Raw genomic sequence first — 23,883 nt, forward strand, 5'->3', positions numbered from 1 at the left:
TGTGATTGTATGGCTGTATGTTTGTGTGTCTATGTGTTGCCGCTGTGTGTCTGTGTGTGTTTGAGTCTATATGTGTGTACATGTTTGTCTGTGTTTATGTGTGTGTGTGTGTGTGTGTGTGTGTCTGTCCCTGTATGTGCATGCTTGTGTGTCTGTGTGTGATTGTATGGCTGTATGTTTGTGTGTCTATGTGTTGCCACTGTGTGTCTGTGTGTGTTTGAGTCTATTTGTGTGCCTATATGTTTGTCTGTGTTTATGTGTGTGTGTGTGTGTATGTGTGTGTTTCCAGTTCTTAGGAGCAGCACCCGGTGTGGTCTTCTGCTGCTGTAGGTTGGACGTGTTGTGTGTTTAGAGATGCTCTTCTACAGTCGGCATTTGCGCCCACAGAACTGCCGCTCACTGGATATTTCTTCTTTGTCGGAGCATTCTCTGTAAACCCTAGAGATGGTCATGCGTGAAAATCCCAGTAGATCAGCAGTTTCTGAAATACTCAGAGCAGCTCGTCTGGCAGCAACAACCATGCCGTGTTCAAAATCACTTAAATCCCCTTTCTTCCCCATTCTGATGCTCGCTTTAAACTGCAGCAGATCGTCTTGACCATGTCTACATGCCTAAATGCATTGAGCTGGCGCCATGTGATTGGCTGATTAGAAATTTGCGTTAACGAGCAGTTGGACAGGTGTACCTAATAAAGTGGCCGGAGAGTGTATGTGTGTGTGTGTGTGAGATTATAAATGTTGACCTCATTGCCGCAGGTGAGCTGTGAATGCTCTGGATGAAGGCTGCTTTTGATGGCTGGTGACTCAGGGAAACTCTGAGCTCCTCCACAGGCAAACAACATCTCCAACAAAAAAAAAAGGATCTCGTTCAGTTCAATCAGCGCAAGAAGCAAAGCTAACGTTTGAGCAAACAGATGACCTGATGGCCAGAGCAGGAGCGTGAGTCACTACACTCAAATAAATGACCATTTGTGGGGATTGTGGAAGTGGCACAGCGGGCTGAATCAGCTACTGCATTTGCTCTTCTTGACTTCATGCTTCTATTGCCATATTTAGGAATGTTATACTGGTCCCACTAAGGTCCTTTATGATACAGGCTATGTCAGGAATAGAAATGAAAATGCATCATTTTTCTATATTGTGACATGTTTAGAATGCAAAGCATTTGCTTTTGACTGATGTACACTCACCGGCCACTTTATTAGGTACACCTGTCCAACCACCCGTTAACACAAATTTCCAATCAGCCAATCAAATGGCAGCAACTCAATGCATTTAGGCATGTAGACATGGTCAAGACGATCTGCTGCAGTTCAAAGCGAGCATCAGAATGGGGAAGAAAGTGGATTAAGGTGACTGTGAACGTGGTTGTTGGTGCCAGACGGGCTGCTCTGAGTATTTCAGAAACTGCTGATCTACTGGGATTGTCAAGCACAACCTTCTTTAGGGTTTGCAAAGAATAAGAAAAAGAGGAAATATCCAGTGGGCGGCGGTTCTGTGGGCGCAAATGCCTTGTTGATGGTCAGAGGAGAATGGCCAGACTGGTTCCAGCTGATAGAAAGGGAACAGTAACTCAAATAAGCACTCGTTACAACCGAGCTCTGCAGAAGAGCATCTCTGAACACACAACACGTCCAACCTTGAGGCGGATGGGCTACAGCAGCAGAAGAGCACACCGGGTGCCGCTCCTGTCAGCTAAGAACAGGAAACTGAGGCTACAATTCACACAGACTCACCAAAACTGGACAACAGAAGATTGGAGAAACGTTGCTGCTCTGATGAGTCTCCATTTCTGCTGCCACATTCGGATGCTCGGCTCACAATTTGGCCTCAACAACATGAAAGCATGGATCCATCCTGCCTTGTATTATAGATATATACACTAGATATGGCATAGGGACCCTGAGCATGCGCCAATAGCGCCGCCATATTGGTACAGTGCTCCCAGGACAAATGTCATTCAACCGCACTAGTCAAGACAGTGTTATTACGTGAAGATGCGGGACTTTAGCGCTGTCTACGGGTGTAGAAACGAGCAAACAAAGAAAACAAAGCACAAAGGCAGAACATTTCATAGGTAATATTACGTTTTTTTCTGTTTTTGTATGTTCTGAACTTTTGTGCTAATCAGGTAACGTTATTGATGATAACAGTCACTTACTGCATTCACCATACGGCAAAGCAGCTCCAACTCGCACTAAACACTCGGCTTATGCTAGTTTTGTTGAATAAAATCAGCAAACAATGCAAAAGAAATATGACAAAGAGATGCTGCGCTGCCAGAAACTTGTATTATTGTCGGCTAACGTTAGTGAAAGAGTCGTTCGGGGGATTCATCCACAAACGAATCGCTCCCTCCGTCAGTATGAGCAGTGAAAGCAGGAGAGGAGCTGTGTTTCAGGACATGATTGGATCAAATTTCACAGGGAGGGTGAATAGTACATTTCTGTACACACAAACACAAGCTTTCTGTCAGGAATGCCCGTGCGGTCACTGATCCATCGATGTAGAAAAGTGATGTCAAATTATAATTTTCGTAATTAGAAAAAAAATTACATACTAACATCCTGGAAAAATCCCGATCATAGATATATGTGTATATGTGTATATCTCTGGCTTTGCATGGCCACAGTCCTCCACTGTACCTTGGTCCCGCATTCATTTCAAAGGAGCGCTACCCTGTAGCAAGATGGCGGCGCTATTGACGCATTCCGTCCAATAGACAACAATAGGCCAGGCGACATCTAATGTATATATCTATGGCCTTGTATCAGCGGTTCAGGCTGGTGGTGGTGGTGTAATGGTGTGGGGGAGATTTTCTTGGCACACTTTGGGTTCATTAGTACCAATTGGGCATCAACGCCACAGCCTACCTGAGTATTGTTGCTGACCATGTCCATCCCTTTTTAAGCACAGTGTCTCCATCTTCTGATGGCTACTTCCAGCAGGATAACGCAGCATGTCATAAAACTCAATCATCTCAGACTGGTTTCTTGAACATGACAATGAGTTCACTGTACTCAAATGGCCTCCACAGGCCACCAGAGCTCTGAAGGCAAAAGGGGGTCCAACCCATTACTAGTAAGGTGTACCTAATAAAGTGGCCAGTGAGTGTAAGGAAAAAAAGTGAATTTTATTAATTAAAAAAAAATTGAAGGCAGCAAGATATTTGCTTTACAGTGTATAAAACTCGATGTAGTTCGATAAAGACGCAAATCCGTCAGGTCACAGGCGCTCTTTCAGTGAGGATGTGTGCTCAGCGCTGGTTTATTTGCAGGAACTCTCTCTGCGATAACATTTCTCCTCATCAGATCAACAGGCGCTGCTCTGTCCCAGTGCTCTTTTCCACACACAGCCCGGCCTCACAAACCCCGACACTTTACCTGCTTTCAGAACACTGTTTACCTTATTTTCTGTGTGCTCAGCGCTGCATGAGAAGCACCTCAGATTCACCAGGCCTGAGTTTTCAATGAAGTATGCGCACAGCTAGTGTTACTTAGCGTGAAACTGAAAAGTTAATGTGACTTAATTAAAACAAGTCAAAGTAATTTGTTTAAGTTTTCTCTTTTCACAGTGTACAATTCACAACCGGAAATAAACTGAAAATACCTGTGAATCTGGAATTAACAGATATTTCAACGCTGCAGATGGTTGTTTTAATAGGAGTTAAGTGTGTGTCGCTGCTGTAATCTCTCTCTCTTTCTCTGTGTGAACACATCTCGCTCTGTGTTTGTGCCCATGAGTCAGAGACTGAAACACAAATTCCATTACAGCCCTGTGGAAAAAAACAAACCTTCATCTCTCACACACACACACACACACACACACACACATTACAACCAGCATACAGTAGTCTACAGCAGTGTTTCTCAACCATCCTTCACATTCTGTCTTTCAAAAGTTCACACTTAGCTGATGATTGATAGTAATGCTAGTTTGGCGTACTGTCCCGGGAGAGAGCCCTGAGCTTATAAGATCCTCGAGCCCTGGGCTCCCTCCTGTTGAGAGGGGAGTTTGAGCTCAGGTAGATCTCGATGATTCCCCCTCATGCTTATTGTAGCTAAGTGTCGGATATGGATGCTGAGAAGGTGTATTCAGAGTTTGGCTGAAATATTTTGGATTAATTGTTTAGGGTGCTTGTTTTTGATCTGTGGGAGGAAACCGAAGGAAAACCCACGCGAGAACGAGCAAAACTCCGCACAGAAATGTCGCCTGGTTTGGAAGGGAGTTAAACCAGGAGCATTCTTGCTGTGAGGCAACAGCGCTAATCGCTGGCCACCTTGTAGCCCGTTTGAATAGAGGGGAAGTAGGGTTGGGTGGGGGGGGTTCTTCAAGACGAAGATTTTGAGATGAGAAAAGTCTGGTTATTTATAGTGAGATAAGGATCGTCTGATAGGATAATTAGTCATTAGCTAAAGTTGGAACAGCTGTAGACGATCATAAGCACGTGATCCTCTCGAAATTTGTCCATAAACAACCTTCACTTATTTTTAACCCGGACTCATTCTGCAAACGTACCCCTGTATACATTTCTGGAGAGCACCAAATACGTCTACACTTTTTTAGAAGTTTTTATTTTTACCCATAGGATGCCCCTCCAGCCGCAACCCATCTCTGGGAAATAGATTTGTCTACATTTAAAACCAATTTAAGATCCTGAAGACGAGACTGAACAATATTGAAAGCAGACTGTAAAAATTGTATGGCCTGAGAAAATTAAGGAGAGCAACAATAATTCACTGTATCATCAGCGTACAGATGATAAAAGTTGGTGGTTCATTCCGCTGTGGCGACCCCTGATTATTAAAAGGACTAAGTCGAAAAGAAAATGAATGCATGAATGAGTTGTCGAGATTGCATTTTTTGCCATATCGCCCAGCCCTGCCCTTTAAGAAGGTGCCTCCTAGCTTTTTATTTCAGTAGTATGTTCAACATACTGTCTGCACGTACAGTCATTAAAAATACTCTTTAAACTTGACGTGCTCTTTGGTTTCTCCTATGTATATTTTCTTAATCTCTAGACCAGGGGTTACCAATCTCAGTCCTGGAGGGCCGGTGTCCCTGCAGGGTTAAGCTCCAGCTTGCTTCAACACACCTGCCTGAATGTTTCAAGTATACCAAGTAAGACCTTGATTAGCTTGTTCAGGTGTGTTTGATTAGGGTTGGAGCTAAAATCTGCAGGACACCGGCCCTCCAGGAACAAGTTTGGTGACCCCTGCTCTAGACAATAAAGAGTGTATTATTGAAGTCGTGGAGGTGTGTATAACCACTTGACCTCTGCTGTGGAGATGTGTGTGTGTGTGTGTGTGTGTGTGGTAACAATGGCTGGTATCGGGCCAGGCGCTCCTCAAAACAGCCTCTTCTCGCTCAGCTCCAGGTTAATGACCTCGTCTCTCCGTCATCATTCAGTGTGAGAGAAAGAGCACGCATCCTGCTTTTGTAGACCAGGAATCTCTGGAATTCTGGACACCTCCTTCCTTTTCCCTGCTCCTTCTCCATCTTATTCTCCATCATCTTCAGGACGATGCTCAAGCTCAACTCTGCCAGAAAGTGCAAGACTTAAATTAGATTCGGGTGACATGGGGACTTAGTGGTCGCCTCACAGCAAGAAGGTCGCTGGTTTGAGTCCATTTCTGTGTTGAGTTTGCATGTTCTCCTCATGTTTGCATGGGTTTTTCCCCCACAGTCCAAACACATGCGCTATAGGGGAACTGATTAACTAAATTGTGTATGTGTGTGAGTGTGAATGAGTGTGTATGGGCATTTCCCAGTACTGGGTTGCAGCTGGAAGGGCATCCGCTGTATAAAAAAGTTGTCGGTTCATTCCACTGTGGCGACCCCTGATGAATAAAGAGACTAATCTGAAGGAAAATGAATCAATTATTGTAAAAGGACAATGCAGCGAAGTGCGGTTCAGATCTAACCAGGAGTATGACCAGGATATACAGAAGGAATAAGTGCAATTATAGAAAACTATTAGTAATATATACAGACGGATGTGAACATGATATACTAGTCGTATTACTGAGTTAAAGTGGCATTTAAAGGCCTAACTAGTTTAATTAGGTTAACTAGGCAGGTTAGGGTAATTAGGCCAGTCATTGTATAATAATGGTTTGTTCTGTAGACTATCGGAAAAATAAAGCCTAAAGGGGCTAATAATGACCTTAAAATGGGTTTAAAAAAATTAAGAACTGCTGTAATGAAGTTTACGGCCCTTTGGCTGCCGAGAAGAAGGAATCGTAGAACCGATAGTTAAAAAACTTCGGTCCTCTCTCGGCTTCCTCTGCCATCGTTCCTCCTCTTATAGTCCAGAGCTCCTTCCGTGGGATTCGAGGCCGGTGCACACCACAGGTGTATCCAGGTGTATGTTTGGAATATACGGTTTGGTTCTTCAGACAGGCTGCCACTCGGTCCTCTACCAGCTGTGAGATGCGACGACGTGTTGGAGCCCTGTGGAGGAATCTATCCACCCGTCCGTCTTCTGGTGTCCAGCGGCGGTTCTCCTGGCTGGCTGGCGGCATCTCTGGTCTCCTGCTCCACTCCTGCTTGGGTGGATGGATGCAAGCTACGGCATCATGGCGGATTGCGGCAACTACTCCGGGTTCTGTGGGATGGCTCCCTTCAGCGCTTTCCCTTCCGGTGGTAAGCTCTGCGTCCCCTGCTCCTCAGGCTGCCCCGGTACTCTGGGCAGACAAACGGGTTTCTCCCCCATTAGGGTTAACTCCCGAACACTCCCCCCCCCTCTCAGTGGCGATGGCAACCGGACAACGTGTGCCTCCTTCTTCCGGGTTTCGGCATCACTGTAATGAAATTTACGGCCCTTTGGCCGCAGGGAAGATGGAGGTGGAGAACCGACGAAGTTTTAAAAAATATTTATTCATAACAAGGATGGCAGCTCTTCACAGAGGCTGCCGTCTAAACCAAAACAAACGGAAGGCATATATATTTCGGAATATACGGTTTGGTTCTTCAGACATGCTGCCACTTGGTCCTCCACCAGCTGAGAGATGTGTCGACGTGTTGGAGCCCTGTGGAGGAATCTATTCACCCGTCCGTCTTCTGGTGTCCAGCGGCGGTTCTCCTGGCTGGCTGGCAGCATCTCTGGTCTCCGCTCCCGCTTCGCTGGAATGATGCAAGCTACGGCATCATGGCGACTCCCCCGGGTTCTGTGGGATGGCTTCCTTCAGCGCTTTCCCTTCTGGTGGTGAGCCCTGCGTCCCCTGCTCCTCCCCATGCTGGGAGACTTCAGCAGGCAGATCCTTTCCTCGCCAGCCTCAGGCCGCCCTGGCACTCAGGGCAGACGAACGGGTTTCTCCCCCACTCAGGTTAACTCCCGAACACTCGCCCTCCCTCTCAGTGGCGATGGCAACCGGACAACATGTCCCTCTTTCTCCCGGGTTTCGGCATCACTGTAATGAAGGTTACGGCCCTTTGGCCACAGGGAAGAAGGAGGTGGAGAACCGACGAAGTTTTTAAAATATTTATTCATAACAGGGTCTAAACCAAAACAAACGGATGGCAGCTCCTCATGAAGACTGCCATCAAACTGAAAACAAAAGTAAAACAATCTGTCCGGGCCCGGTCCTCTCTCGGCCTCCTCTGCCATCGTTCCTCCTCTTATAGCCAAGAGCTCCTTGACTCGAGGCCGGTGCGCGCCACAGGTGTGTCCACTTACGCGGCGGCCTCTAGGCTCTTGGCCCCGCCCCCTCGCCACCACTGCATTTTATTCTAGCCGAAATAGCCAACTTTCTCCAGAAGAAAAATATTATCAGACATACTGTGAAAATTTTCCTTGCTCTGTTGAACGTCATTCAGGAAAATATTTTAAAAAGAAAAAAAAATCAAAGGGAGCTAATAATTCTGCCTGCAGCTGTATATAATGTGGCAATTATAATTTAGTAAATAATACTAATAATTATCTGGCTGCAGCTGTATCCCTTCTAGAAACAAGCACAAACCTCAGGCACTTCACACCAAAACCTCACAAGATTCCAAAGAGAATGTTTCCTATAAAAACATGGGAACCTGTGTGGTCGGCCCCAGCTTCCTGAACGCAGGAAACAGTGAGAGGAAGTGAGCGAGTGCAGCAGGAAGTGTGAGAACGGTAGAAAGTGTTTGCGTAACATGTGAGAGCTGAGTTGTTTATGGGGATTTTCCAGGATTTCCCACCCGAGCGGAAAGCGTCTGGAGTTCCCTTCTCAATTGTTCCACCGTGATTATGACACTGTTATTCAACGCACTGCTTTCTGAACTCATAACAAAAGCCCAATTAAAGCGGCGCGGTCAGGTGAACACCCATAGCTGACCGTGTGTTCAGTGTGTCTGCGGTTGCGTTTCATTTCACGGTGGTTTGTAATGCACACTATTGAGAGCGACAGTCTCGTTTAGCAGATCTGCATCCACACCCTCGTCCTCACGTCTCCAGAAACGCAGACACAGTGGGAGAAATAAGGATTGAACATGTTTTTTTTTTTTTTTCCTGGGAATAATATTTCTAAAGGAGCTGCTGACATGGAACTGAAGCATATTTTGGTAAAAACCCAAACAATAAAACAAAACTGAATTAGTTTCTGTAATGACACAAGGAGAAAGTGCTGACCTACTGAAATGTGTTTAATACTTTATATTAAAGGGCCATGAAACGCCCTCGTTTCAGCAGGGTGTTTTCACACCTCTACTTTGGAAAAAGTCAGAAAAGTGGGCGTGTCCAGCTCTGTTCAGGGGGGAGTGTCGGAGGAACTAAAGTGGGATGGTGTGGGAGTGCCTATTTGGGCGCGCTGACTTTCAGAGTCAAAACACACACACAGCGGACAATGTGACTGTGTTTACATGGACATGTGTAGTCGAATTATTTGCCAAATTATTAAATGGTGGACTTTAACTGCAGTGTGGCTCTTTCATTCAGGGAATTCATTCATGTCCCTCGCGACAAACAAAATATTTGATTCGAGGAACTGCTCTAAGCGTGTATTTTTCATGCAATGTTTGATACCGCACGGCGAATGAGAGAAAAAAACCCTCCGCATTTCCTGGAAACTTAGATGCACACGGCAGGTAGCGTCAGAAAGCCGCGTGTGTTATTCTGGTCACAAAATGTGGTGAAAATCCTTCACGAGGTTAAAGTTTGGTTGTTTTGCTAACATGTTTACACTCAGAGCAATAGTTAACTTAGTTCGATACGAACAAACTGAATAAACAAAGAGCACTGCTCGCTCACTTACCAAATCTGTAGAGACAGGACAATCACCAGCAACTAGAGCCGCGTCTTTATTAAGAGGAGACTACAAGCGAATCCGGATTTCAGCGTTTGCAGATGAGAACAGCTCTCAGGTAAATAATAATCCTCCTTAGACACGTAAGTTATTGTTGTCGAGCGTCGCGTACACTGTTAATCCACACGTGACTCCAGCTGAGCTCTCACAGAGAGAAAATGAAAACAAAACTTCACTATAAAAGCAACACAAAAAGCAAAGTTTTCTGTGCGTTACTGCCACCTCTGGTTGGCGATGACGCTAACCGAAACTTGCTAGATGGACAGATGACTGAGGGAGAGGAGTTATTTCTGAAGCAGGATTCCTCGTGACCATACCTCGAGAAGTACATGTTAACATGCAATAACTTAATTTCTGATGCTGTGCTCAGAAATACTTGTATATATACATGCAGTATAATGCTTATTCCAAAACATTACTATAAATGACCAGGGCCGGCGCGTCCATAGAGGCGACCTAGGCGGCAGAATACAGAGGGCGGCGTCCCCGACACTATCCTCACCTCTCCCGCCCCCAGTTATATCCGCGTCTAGGGCGGCAGAATAGGGAGGGTGGTGTCCCTCGACACAACCCCCCACCCCCGGTTTCACTTTAGGGTTGAGGGCGGCATAACCGTCCTTTGCCTAGAGCGGCAGTTCAGCTTGCTCCGGCCCTGTAAATGACTAGAGTATTTTAAATGTGTAACACCTGGTTTTATTGGATTTTTCTTTGTTTTAGCTGTTATACTATAATTTGTTTCTGTTTAGTAAAGCATACTATTTACAGTAAATAACTGAACTATTGTGCCTCATTTGTTTCATTGGCAGTTTTAGGATGTTTGACTTGGATTTAAGTTGCTTCATTTTAAAAATGTTAAATTTAAAATAGCTTAGATGTAGCTTAGCTACTTTTGCCATGTAGCTTTTAGCTTAGCTTGCTACATTTCCCAGAGGGTAGCTTTTAGTGTAGTTAAGCTACATTTTAAGTAGAGTAGCTAATCGCTTAGCTCACTACATTTGTCAAGTAGCTTGCCCAACACTGTTCACTAGGTTAATTAGGGTAATTAGGCAAGTCATTGTATAACAGTGGTTTGCTCTGGAGACAATCCAACACTAATATTGCTGAAGGGGGCTAATATTGACATTAAAATGGCTTTAAAACTATTAAAAACTGCTTTTATTCTAGCTGAAATAAAACAAATCAGACTTTTTCCAGAAGAACAAATATTAGAGGAAATACTGTGAAAAATTCCTGAATCTGTTCAACATCATTCGGGAAATATTTGATGAAGAAATTAAAAAAATCACAGGAGGGCGAATAATTCTGACTTCAGCTGTGCACAAACAATAGAAGACCAGCTGCTCTCTCTCTCTCTCTCTCTCTCTCTCTCTCTCTCTCTCTCTCTCTCTCTCTCTCTCTCTCTCTCTCTCTCTCTCTCTCTCAGTCTCTATAAGGTGAGCTGCTCCGCCGTAAATGCTCTGTAACACTGACTAGCCCAGTGCTCAGGCTTTGGGTCTTGCTGTAATTCTAGTCTAGTATCTATAGTCTGACTGATGCACTTTGCAGATGCACTAGCTTTAAACCTGAAAGACACGCTCTGAAATCTTTGGAGTGATTTAGAAAGTGGATAAACCTGCTTGTTTTGCATTGGGGACTTACTTTAAATCTTGGTCAACGCTTGGAAATGCATTCTGGAAGAAATCAGAGGACGCGGACACACACTTGGGTTGTTTTGTTGTTCGTGGTTTGCTCTGCTGACGGAGAGGTGAGGAGATTTCACACACTACTGCACACTTCACAGTGTTTTCTGGTGAAGATCATATTTGGTAATCAATAATTGTGGATTCAATCATTCATAATACTGATTCATTTTATGTGTTTGTGCATTGAATATTTGCTTTTTATTTGATTTCAGCTTAAGTCATTTTAAATAAACTCATAACGTGCAAAAATGTTCATTAAAAGCCGTTAATGTAAATTGCATGTGGTTGTACTTATTTTTAATCTATTAAAAAGTCTAAATAAAAAGCCTAAAAGGAAATATACTCTAAATATATTAACTACATTAATCTATCTATCTATCTATCTATCTATCTATCTATCTATCTATCTATCTATCTATATATATATATATATATATATATATATATATATATATATATATATATATATATATTAACTTGTTTATTTTTTATATAATTTAAAAAAAGTTTTAAAAATATATTTATTAAGCAAACAAATGATGCATTAAATCATCATCGAAGGTGAGATTTAAGACATTTATAATTATAATGTTTTCATGTGGGTTTTAATTTAATTAAATAAATTTATTTTTTTAAGTCTAATAATTCTACAAATCATGAAAAAACTCAAATCATGGTTTCTATCAAAAACTATAAAAGTAATAAAAATATTATAAAGTGAATTGTTAAATTGTATGTAATTAAATTAATATATTTTTTAAAAAGTCTAAATAAAATAGCTGAAAGAAAATATACTCTAAATATATTAAATACATTATATTATAATAGCTAAATACATTATATATTTTTTAACTTGTGTGTGATTACATTTATATTTTATTAAAAGGTCTAAATAAGAAGGCTGAAAAAAATATTCTTTAAATATATTAAATACATTATATTAAATTAACTTAAATTATATATATATATATATATATATATATATATATATATATATATATATATATATATATATATATATATATATATATAAACATTATAAAGCAAATTGGTAAATTGTACGTGATTACATTTATATATTTGTAAAAAGTCTAAATAAACGGCTGAAAGAAAATATCCTCTAAATATATTAAATACATTAAATTATATTAGCTAAACATATTATATATATTTTAACTTGTTTGTTTTTATATACATTTTAATGTTTTTATTAAGCAAATGATGCATTAAATCATCCTCAAGAGTGAGATTAAAGACATTCATTATAATAATTTATTTTCATGTGTTTTTTTATGTCAAATTAATTGTTATTTAAGTCTAATCATTCTACAAACCATGAAAAAAATCATGGTTTCCATCAAACATATTGTAAAGTAATAAAAGTATTAAAAAACAATCATAATATTAAGCTGATTTCTGAAGGATCATTTGATCCTGAAGACTGGAATAATGACGCTGAAATTTCAGCTTTTCATTACAGGAATAAATTAAATTTTATTATGCATTCAATTAGAAAACAGTTATTTTAAATTGTAATAATATTTCACAATTTTTATTGCATTAATAATCAAATAAATGCAGCCTTTGTACCAGATATCATTAAAAAAAACTATTATTTAATTTTTTCATTCTGACTTTTATTTTAAACTTATTCATTCTTTCATTCATTTTCTTTTCGGCTTAGTCCCTTTATTAATCAGGGGTCGCCACAGCGGGATGAACCGCCAATTTATCCAGCATATGTTTTATGCAGCGGATGCCCTTCCAGCTGCAACCCAGTACTGGGAATATTTCAAATTCATCTTTTTAATTTGACTGTCATATTTAATCCTGACCATCTGACTACAGTTGCATTAAAAAGTGCTTTGTAGTGAGATCAGAAATAGCTCCCAATGGTAACAGTGGCGCAGTTTATCTTACGCTGTTTATTTATGCTCTAATTCTACAGTCACTCTTCAAACACAGACACCTAAGTGAGCGTATTATATAAACACAGTCTAACCCACACACACAGGCTGTGAAAAACCAGCTCTACTGTGATGAAACGAGCTGTTTCCATCCACATATATTTATGCGCAGTTTGGACTACCACATAAAAAAATGCTTGATGGAAGCAGTAAGATTAGGATAGAGATACAATTTTATATGATAAGAAAGAATTTGTACAAACGATGATGGAAACACGTGTTTACCAAATGAACTCCAGTATGCGCATGAAAGAGTCATGTGGTTTTGTTTGAACAGATGATATAAATGTGTGTGATGGGACGTCATTAATGCACCGACCAGCGTTTCCAGCACATTCTAAAGCATCTGAAATGTTGTTCTGCTCATTTCTATTTCTTCTCATTTTCATCACAGTGCTTCAGTATTATTCTTCTTTTATTATTATTACCTCCAGAATTGTCTTGAGCATCTGTCTGCGCTCCCAAAGAGCGTCTCACGCCTCCAAAAGCCACCGCATTCGCCGCGTTCATTGCATTTCATCTTCTGAGGCACAACTCGTTTATTAGAGAACAAAAAAACAGCACATTGGCTTCTCCGATCTGATATTTGCACTAGTTTATCAGGAATTGATTATTTTTATCTCTTTTGTTTCTCATTAGATGGAAACGCTGCTTTATTCACTAAAGCTTTATGCCAAATTCCAGTTTTGCGCATAAATCTAATGCTGGTGATTCACAGGGCAACGTTTTGAGCATTGTTGCTTCGCTACTTTTCTATTAAGAATGGACAACAATATTGTATCTGTAACCCATTTCCCAAATTGGTTACCCTGTGTTGCCCATTTATGGCATCATTTCCCAAAGCTGCCCAGTAACACTGCTCAAAAAGCTGTCATGTGTATCATTAGAATAATCTGCATCTTTATATGGAAACACAGCTAGTGAAAGCTCTGAGCGTGTGTTTCAACTTAAAGGGCTCAATTTTAACGACCTAGACGCAAAGTCTAAAGCTCGTAGCGCAAGAGCATTAATTTCGTGTCCGAATCCACTTTTGCTATTTTAAAGACAGAAAAAGACTGACTGCTTCACTAGCGAGACAACAGTTAAACAGAGCATCTGCATCGCGAGGATAAAGAAGGAGCCTCCTCCATTCAGCCTCTTTACTTTACTTTTTACTCCTTTACTTTGGTGAAGTAAGGAAACTGTGGAAACTCACATCACTGAAGACATCCATTAACCGATATATTTAATTTCGTTTGTTAAGTGAAAAGATAAGGGTGGGGGTGGAAGGGTCGATGGAACGAAATTGAAGAAGGTTGGGGAGTCACGGACGAAATTGAAGAAGGTTGGGGAGTCACAGACGAAAGTGAAGAGGGTTGGGGAGTCGCGGAATAAAGTGAAGAGGGATGGTGAGTCACAGACGAAAGTAAAGAGTGTTGGCGAGTTGCAGACTAAAGTGAAGAGGGTTGGGGAGTCACGAAGAAAGGGAAGAGGGTTGGGGAGTCACGAAGAAAGGGAAGAGGGTTGGGGAGTCACGAAGAAAGGGAAGAGGGTTGGGGAGTCATGGAAAAAAGGGAAGCGGGTTGGGGAGTCACGAAGAAAGGGAAGAGGGTTGGGGAGTAATGGAAGAAAGGGAAGAGGGTTGGGGGGTCACGAAGAAAGGGAAGAGGGTTGGGGGGTCACGAAGAAAGGGAAGAGGGTTGGGGAGTCACGGAAAAAAGGGAAGAGGGTTGGGTAGTCACGGAAGAAAGAGAAGAGGGTTGGGGAGTCACGAAGAAAGGGAAGAGGGTTGGGGAGTCATGGAAGAAAGGGAAGAGGGTTGGGGAGTCACGAAGAAAGGGAAGAGGGTTGGGGAGTCACGAAGAAAGGGAAGAGGGTTGGGGAGTCACGAAAGAAAGGGAAGAGGGTTGGGGAGTCACGGAAGAAAGGGAAGAGGGTTGGGGAGTAATGGAAGAAAGGGAAGAGGGATGGGGAGTCACGGAAGAAAGGGAAGAGGGTTGGGGAGTCACGGAAGAAAGGGAAAAGCTGGGCAGGGTGGGGGTGTGTGTATGGAGGGGGATCGGTAAAATGAGGTGCACAAAATGAGCAGGCACAAATTAAGCCCAGGATGTAAGCATAATAGTATTCAGCTTAAAGTGACATTTAAAGGCTTAACTAGGGTAATTAGGGTAAAATTAGGGTAATTAGGCAACTCATTGTATAACAGTGTTTTTTTTGTTGAGTTAATTAAAAAATATATATTGCTTAATAATTTTGATTTAAACTGTAAATCTAATTTGCGTCTTTATCTAGAAGTACAGCTAGTAAAAGCTCTGTGTGTGTGTGTGTGTGTGTGTGTGTGTGTGTGTGTGTGTGTTCAGGTGTCTCGTGGCTGTCCAGGCCCCTGCTCCTGCCCTCCGTCTCCTCCATCCTGCCCACGGGGTGTCAGCAGGGTGTGGGACAACTGCGGCTGCTGTAAAGTCTGCGCTCAACAGTTCAACCAGGACTGTGGCTCCGACCTGCCCTGCGACCACATCAAGGGCCTGCACTGCCACCTGGGGGCCGGAGGAGACCCTCAACGCGGACTCTGCAGAGGTCAGCATAATTACCTAACGTTAAGCAAACACTTTTGCTCCTACGTGAAAACCAAACTAAGCAGATTGATTTTGTTCGCTCGCATTGCTAGTTTTGTGGTGAACAATTCATCAATGCTTGTCGTTAAGAGAAGAAAAAATTGTTTGCCCTTGTGATCTTTAATTGAAATCTGAAATGTTTCCTGTTTATGTTCAGTTAAACTCTCAGATTAGGTTGTGTCTGGTATTGAGCGTGGCTAACATCAGGGTTGCCACCTGCCCTTAAAATACTGCTTTTATTCTAGCCGAAATAAAACAAACAAGACTTTCTTCAGAAGAAAAAATATCATAGGAACTACTGTGAAAAATTTCTGAATCTGTTCAACATCATTTGAGAAATATTTGAAAAATAATGTGTGTGTGTGTGTCTGTGTCCTGTGTGTGTGTGTCAGCGGAGGCTCATGGTCGTCCGTGTGAGTTTTCTGGTCGTGTGTATCAACATGGTGAGGACTTCCAGACGGGCTGCGAGCACCAGTGCAGCTGTATTGATGGTGTGGTGGGCTGTGTGCCACTGTGCCCGCTCCTCGTCCCGCTGCCCGGCTCACACTGCACCAATCCTCGGCTGGAGACGCCGACTGGGCACTGCTGCCAGCGCTGGGTGTGTGACAGCGACAACAGCATCAGAGAGGAGGAGCCGCTGCCTAAACACACACCGCAGTACAACCACATCAGCAAACTCCTGCAGGAGCACCGCAGCAGACCCGCAGCTCAGGGTAACACAACAACACTCACACTGCTGTCAGAAATCACTCAGATATCACACTGGTTTAGTCTGACGTCACAGTTTCTGGTCATGAGCAGGTTTAGCATGGTTTAAGCTGGTCATGAGCTGGTTTTAGCTGGTTCTAGCTAGTCTTGAGTTGGTTTAAGCTGGTTCCTGCTTGTTTAAGATGGTTCTTACTGGTTCTTGCTGGTCATGAAATGGTTTAAACTGATTCTTTCTGGTCATAAGATGGTTCTTGCTGGTCCTGAGCTGGTCTTAGCTGGTTGTTGCTGGTCATGAGTTGGTTTAAGCTGGTTCCTGCTTGTTTAAGATGGTTCTTACTGGTTCTTGCTGGTCATGAAATGGTTTAAACTGGTTCTTTCTGGTCATAAGATGGTTCTTGGTGGTCATGAGATGGTTTAAGCTGGTTCTTGCTGGTTTAAGATGATTCTTACTGGTCTTAACAGGTTTGAGCTAGTTCTTACTGATCATAAGATGGTTAAATACAGTTTTGCTGGTCATGAGCAGACTTAAGCTGTTTTTTGCTGGTCATAAGATGGTTCTTGCTGGTCATGAGTTGGTTTAAGCTGGTTCTTGTTGGTTTAAGATGGTTCTTACTGGTTCTTGCTGGTCATGAGATGGTTCTTGCTGGTCATGAGCAGGTTAAAGCTGGTCCTTGCTGGTTTAAAATGATTCTTACTGGTCAATAGCTGGTTTAAGCTGGTTCTTACTGATCATAAGATGGTTTAACACAGTTTTTGCTGGTCATGAGCAGGGTTAAGCTGGTTCTTGTGGGTTTAAGAAGGTTCTAACTGGTTCTTGCAAGTCATGAGATGGTTATTGCTGGTCATGAGCTGGTTTAAACTGGTTCTTTCTAGTCATGAGATGGTTTTTGCTGGTCAAGAGCAGGTTTAAGCTGGTTCTTGCTGTTCATGGGTTTGTTTAAGCTGTTTTTTGTTGGTTTAAGATGGCTCTTACTGGTTCTTGCTGGTCATGAGATGGTTCTTGCTGGTCATGAGCAGGTTAAAGCTGGTTCTTGCTGGTTTAAAATGATTCTTACTGCTCAATAGCTGGTTTAAGCTGGTTCTTACTGATCATAAGATGGTTTAATACAGTTTTTGATGGTCATGAGCAGGGTTAAGCTGGTTCTTGTGGGTTTAAGAAGGTTCTAACTGGTTCTTGCAAGTCATGAGATGGTTATTGCTGGTCATGAGCTGGTTTAAACTGGTTCTTTCTAGTCATGAGATGGTTTTTGCTGGTCAAGAGCAGGTTTAAGCTGGTTCTTGCTGGTCATGGGTTTGTTTAAGATGTTTTTTGTTGATTTAAGATGGCTCTTACTGGTTCTTGCTAGTCATGAGCTGGTTTAAACTGGTTTTTTCTGGTCATGAGATGTTTTCGCTGGTCATGAGCTGTTTTAACTTGTTCTTGTTGGTCATGAGTTTGTTTCAGCTGGTTCTTGCTGGTCATGAGATGGTTTAAGCTGGTTCTTGCTGGTTTAAGATGATTCTTACTGGTCTTAACAGGTTTGAGCTAGTTCTTACTGATCATAAGATGGTTAAATACAGTTTTGCTGGTCATGAGCAAGCTTAAGCTGTTTTTTGCTGTTCTTGAGTTGGTTTAAGCTGGTTCTTGTTGGTTTAAGATGGTTCTTACTGGTTCTTGCTGGTCATGAGAAGGTTTTTGCTGGCCATGAGCTGGTTTAAGATGGTTCTTACTGATCTTGAGATGCCTCTTGCTGGCCATGAGCTGGTTCTTGCTAGTCATGATTTAAACTGGTTCTTGCTGGTCATAAGCTGATTTAAGATGGCTCTTGCAAGTAATGAGTTTGTTTAAGCTGGTTCTTGCTGGTCATAAGCTGGTTCTTACTGTTCATGAGCCGGTTTAAGCTGGTTCTTGCTGGTTATAGGATGATTTTTGCTGGTCATAAATTGATTTAGGCTGGTTCTTGCTGGTCATAAGATGGTTAAAGATTTTTTTTGCTTATCATGGGCATGTTTAAGTTGGTTCTTTCTGGTCATTAGTTGGTTTAAGTTAGTTCTTCCTAGTCATGAGCTACTTTCAGCTGGTTCTTGTTTGTTATTGTTGGTCATAATCTGGTTTAAGATAGTACTTTTCTGGTCATGAGCTAGTTTAACTGGTCTTAAGCTGGTTCTTTGCTGGTCAAATGCTGGTTCTTTGCTGGTCATGTAGCAAGAAAAAAGTGATCTAAGCGGGTATTCAGATTGAGTTTTATTTTAATCAAATTAAACAAGAGGCTTGGACCCGAAAATAGTATTGCATTCATCACAAGTGGATAGTAGAATCACTACACAGTTAAAAATGGCTATTAATTAACAGGTCCCTGTAGTTTGTGATTCCTGGATGCTTCAAAGACTTGAATGAATGTTTTCCGTACTTTTATGCTTTTGAATAGCATTGTGTGTCCTAGAAACGTACTAGCTGTGCACTAGCAACCTTAATGAAACCCTTTATCAACCTAGACTATCTGAGCAGCCACATACTGTATGTTTCCTCGTATTCAGAGTGGTCGTCAGCGCCGGTGTCCGAGATTCCCTTCCCTTCTCCCGGATGTTTCTCCCAGACCACAGACTGGTCTGAATGCTCTGCTTCCTGCGGGTTTGGTGTGTCCAGTCGAGTGACCAACAGTAACGCTCAGTGCAGGTTAATCAGAGAGACTCGCCTCTGCCAGATCACACCGTGTGACGCCACTCCACATCTGAAGGTGAACATTAATACAGCATTCACTCCGTCATGTTGGCTTTTCATTCATGTTCAGACTGACACAAAATATTACTTAGAAATAATCTTTGTTGTATTTTAAAACGTTACTAGTAATTAGATTACACGAGCTGGATTCACCGGTTCACGAGGACACCTGCTGGTTACAAAAGGGAATTAAAGAGAAACTATTAAACTAAAAATGAGCAGATCCTCATTATTGTTTAGTGGTGTGTACACAAATAGTTTATGTTATATTTATAGTCGTCCTCCTTGGTGTGAACACTCCTTTAACATATTCTTGTTGCTTCATTTTGTCATTTAGAAAGGAAAGAAGTGTCGACGTACAACAAGACCTCGTAAGCCGGAGCTGATCACGTTTGCAGGCTGCTCCACGGTTCGCCGGTACCGTCCTCGGTCCTGCGGCTCATGTGTGGACGACCGATGCTGTCAGCCGCGCTCGACCCGCACAGTGCGCATGCGTTTCCGCTGTCCGGATGGAGAAAACATCACGAGAAGCGTCATGTGGATCCAGACCTGCAGATGCAGTAAGAGTTTCTGCAGAGCTAAGAGAGGACGATCTTCGCCTGCTGTCAGCCTGCACAACGACATACACACCTTCACACACTGAAAACCCTGCTAAACAATCTGCTTATCTAGCCAAAGCTGGTTGGCTGGTTTAATTTGGTTAACCAGTCTGGTTTTAGAGTGGTTTTGGCCATTTTCAGATTGGTTTAAGCCATTTCCAGCCTGCTCTCAGCGTACTAACAGTAATAGTTTACTGTAGTAAATAGTAAAGCATACTATCTCTTACAGTTTATCAGCTACAGTATTCTGTAGCAATTCTTAACAATGAGTCATGTAATGTAATGTAATGTGTATTTATATAGCGCATTTATTGTGTATGGTCATACACCCAAAGCGCTTCACAATCATGAGGGGGGTCTCTCCACACCACCACCAGTGTGCAGCATCCACTTGGATGATGCGACGGCAGCCACAGGACAACGGCGCCAGTGCGCTCACCACACACCAGCTATTGGTTGAGTGGAGAGACATGCAGTGATCGAGCCAATTCGGTGGAAGGGGATGATTGGGAGGCCATGATCGTAAGGGCCAATAGAGGGACTTTGGCCAGGACACCGGGGTTACACCCCTGCTCTTTCACGAGAAGTGCCATGGGATTTTTAATGACCACAGAGAGTCAGGACCTTGGTTTAACGTCTCATCCGAAAGACGGCGCCCACTGACAGTATAGTGTCCTCTTCACTTTTACTGAGGCATTAGGACTCACACAGACCACAGGTTGAGCGCCCCCTACTGGCCTCACTAACACCACTTCCAATAGCAACCTAGTGTTCCCTAGTGGTCTCCCATCCAGGTACTGACCAGGCTCAGCCCTGCTTAGCTTCAGTGAATAACCGGTCTTGGGCTGCAGGGTGATATGGCTGTGGCGCAGAGTCATAAATACTATAATACATGCATTATAATACAGTTTATTATTATGGTTCAAAAACACTATAGCTCCAGCGGGCGTATTGATGCCGTTTTGACATTAGGTAGTTTACATGCATTCAAATAATTACTGTATTTTGTAATTGAAGCTTTCAGATGAATAGTCTTATGTTAAAAATATTGATATTTGATGGTCATAAGGCCATTAATGTGTGGGTGTCAAATGGACGTCAAGGTTTTGATATCTAATTGATTTGCAAACCATTTATGTCCGGGTTAAACTGCTGGGAGATGACCAGACTGGAAATGGCTGAATCCAGCTTGGAAATGGCAAAAATCCCTGTAAAACCTGACTGGTCAACCAGCTAAAATCAACCATGATAAACCAGCCAACCACCTTAGGTTAGTTTAAGCTGTTTTATTCAGTAACAAGCTGCAACCTACCACTTGAGTAGGTACTACATTTGCATTTAAATTTACTACAGGGCTATTAGAAAAGTCTGTTCTATATAGTATGAGTGTGAGTAGAATGAATACTCTAGTCATTTATAGAAAATACTAGTGGATGTCAAGGTTTTGCATTTTTGACATGTTATTGACATGCTTTTTGATGTTGTTTTGACACCCACTTGTCCACTGGGGTAGTAACCATAAATTGCTATAGTATTTTTCAAGTGTGAGAGCCCACTTGCAGCTGTTCTTTTAAACAGACCCCAGATTTCAGTGTTCTGTGTCGCTCTTTTAGACTTATATGTATAGTTCTGCACTTTATTTGTTTTTCTTCTGCTTTGACTTTTGCAAATATGTTTAATTTAAAATGTAAATATTCCAAAGTAACATTATAGTTGCATTTCCGTGCATTTTTGCATAGACCTATGCGCAGTTTTTGGATTTTAACAGGAAAAATATAACTTAAAATGTTTATTATTTTGTTTTGTGCAGATGATTTGATTGGATAACTGTACTAACAAATACCAATCTTACTATCTTATTCTGAAATGCCTCCACTGTTAAATGGAAAAAGTTCCTAAATTGATTTTTGCATTGATGTACTTTCAGAGAACTATATTTATTATGAAGAACATTTTAACAATATAAAGACACGTTTTACTCCATTAGGATGCCTTTGTGGAATGTAAAGATTCTCTGTTGAAGCATTGATGCCATAAAGAAACTTTAATTTTAGGAGTCTAACATCAAAATAATTAGGTTAAAGGAGTTTAGAACTGACTAAAAAAAGTGTATTCAAACATGAGACATCTGAAAACGAGAGTATATTGATATTGGACATCGACTGCCCCTCAGTGGAACAGCTAATTCATTAGTGAGTCAATTAGAGCTACAGCAGTTTCCCCCGTTCAGAAGCATACTGTTTTAATTATTGACAGTTTTGGTCTCTTAATCATTTTTTCTTTGATTTTCCAGTGTGCCACAAGTTCAGTTTGTACTCTGAATTAAATCAAACGTGACATTTTGACTCCATTTTATGAGATTTATCTGATAATGTGTTCATCTTTCCATCTTTCTGCCTATATTTATTCTGTTTCATTGTACAGCATTGAAGTGTTTTATATTTAGAGGCGTATGATCAGATTAATGACATCCTGACGCTGGAAGGAAATGAAAATGCACTAGTTTTGAGGTTGTTGTGGATAAAATTAAACGAGTTGCCTGATTAAGGGAGAAAATTAAGACTTTTTAATATGTTTATTCTTTTATAATAATATATGCTCTATCCATTCTTTTATACAGCAGAGTTTTACTCATATATTGAGATGTATAGATGTGTTATTTTCAGTTTTTTGTGTGTAAGAGGTCATGATGGAGATATGTTTCAGTGCATGACTGTAGGTTTGTCTTTTGTAAAGTGTACAGGCTTCACTGTCGGTGGAGTGACTCTTTTGAGACTGCTTCATTTTTCGGGGCAATTCTAGACTCTCGCTTGTATACGAGTGAACGATTATTTGTATTGCAAAGATGTTGAATATCAATGATTATATGCTGGTCAGATTGTGTCACAAATAAACAAAACATCTTCAAGAAAACTGCTTGTTCCATGACTGATTCTGTCAACACCACGTGCTTCTTAAAGGACAGCGATATGCTGTGTCCCAATATAGCTACAACAGATCGTTATGTTAATTAGCTATATCCCCTGTCAATGATTTTACACATCACCCACATTTCCTTCATATTTAATTACCTTATTATAGATTCAGCTGTGTGTTAATAGCTATTCGTGAGGCTTTCATGCAGAGAAATCTCCTCAGGTCTTTAGGAAAATTTTGTATTCAGATGTTAATGTTCAAACACGTCTTTAAATAAGTTCACATTGTTGTGGCAGATGAAATATAACACGGAAAACGTGACTGTAATATTTTCGAGCTGGCTGGATATTAATTAATAGTCATTCAAACAACTTTACCGAAGCCTCTCTACTTGACGGTTGGTCTCGCGCGCGTCCGCCATGTTTGTAGTTTATTTACACCTTTTACCAGAGTTTTGTAGTTCTAATCAATTTCACGTCCAACGCCCAATGTATTTTAGCTAAAATTAGCAGGCGCTTTTACGCTTCGATTTTTTTGGGACATACTGACGGATATGCGAATTGGGACGCAGCAAGTTTTGTTTGTTTTGGCTTTTGGTGCATTTAGCAAGTTTAAGAACTGCTGCCCGTAGTATTGGGCTTTTGTGATCTAATTAAATGGCAGCAATGCTTTCCCTGCTGTTTTTTGGGAAATATGCTGAAGAGAAGCAGCACTTTACAAACACAGAATCAAGCAACATTTTCAATGCTTTTATTCACATTTAATTGATTTGTTTGCCAATATTTCATAGATTGCATAGAGAAAAGAATGATTGCATTTACTGATGAAAGATATAATGGACAGTGGGCTCTAATAAAAGTTAGTCGTTTAACCTAAAACCTCAAAATTAAAGTTAAAAATGTTATTGTTCAAGTTTGTGCAACTTCAAAAGAAACTTCAATTAAAGACTGACAATTTGTACAATTATTTTGTGATGTTATATTCAGTCATGTTTTTGGGAGCAGTAAAGCATGTACCTCTTTGTAATGTTGCCGGTCCTTTTCACAGCCAAGTGATGAAGTGTTTCAGGTTTCATTTTGTCCCATTCTTCCTGCAAACAAGTCTTAAGGTGACCAACAGTACAGGGTCTTTCTTGTCGCTTCAAATTGTGCCACACATTCTCTATTGGAGACAGGTCGGGACTGCAGGTAGGCCAGTCAAGTACCTGTATTCTCTTTGCAGCCTGGACTTTGTAATGTGTGCAGAATGTGGTCCATTGTCATATTGTGCTCCAAAATCTCTGTACTTTTCAGCATTAATGGTGCATCAAAGAAGTGCAAATTACTTTTGCCAAGGGCGCTGACACAACCTCATACCATGACAGACCCTGGTTTTTGGACTTGTTGCTGGTAACAGTCTGGATGATCATTTTATTTTTTGGTCCGGAGCACACAGCGTCCATTTCC

At 41.5% G+C, this 23,883-nt stretch overlaps 1 protein-coding gene across 1 annotated transcript; it reads left to right on the top strand.

The window, feature by feature from the left end:
- Positions 1 to 10,698: 10,698 nt before the first annotated feature.
- Positions 10,699 to 22,435, top strand: ccn1l2 (cellular communication network factor 1, like 2). The gene is made up of 5 exons (NM_001080987.2): positions 10,699 to 11,018; positions 15,263 to 15,476; positions 15,907 to 16,227; positions 18,740 to 18,939; positions 19,261 to 22,435. The coding sequence occupies exons 1-5, from the start codon at positions 10,938 to 10,940 to the stop codon at positions 19,564 to 19,566; spliced, it is 1,122 nt and encodes a 373-aa protein (NP_001074456.2). The 5' UTR covers positions 10,699 to 10,937; the 3' UTR covers positions 19,567 to 22,435.
- The last annotated feature ends 1,448 nt before the right edge of the window (positions 22,436 to 23,883 follow it).

The sequence above is a fragment of the Danio rerio genome, chromosome 8 (genome assembly GCF_049306965.1).
Source record: "Danio rerio strain Tuebingen ecotype United States chromosome 8, GRCz12tu, whole genome shotgun sequence".
Lineage (NCBI taxonomy): Eukaryota > Metazoa > Chordata > Actinopteri > Cypriniformes > Danionidae > Danio > Danio rerio.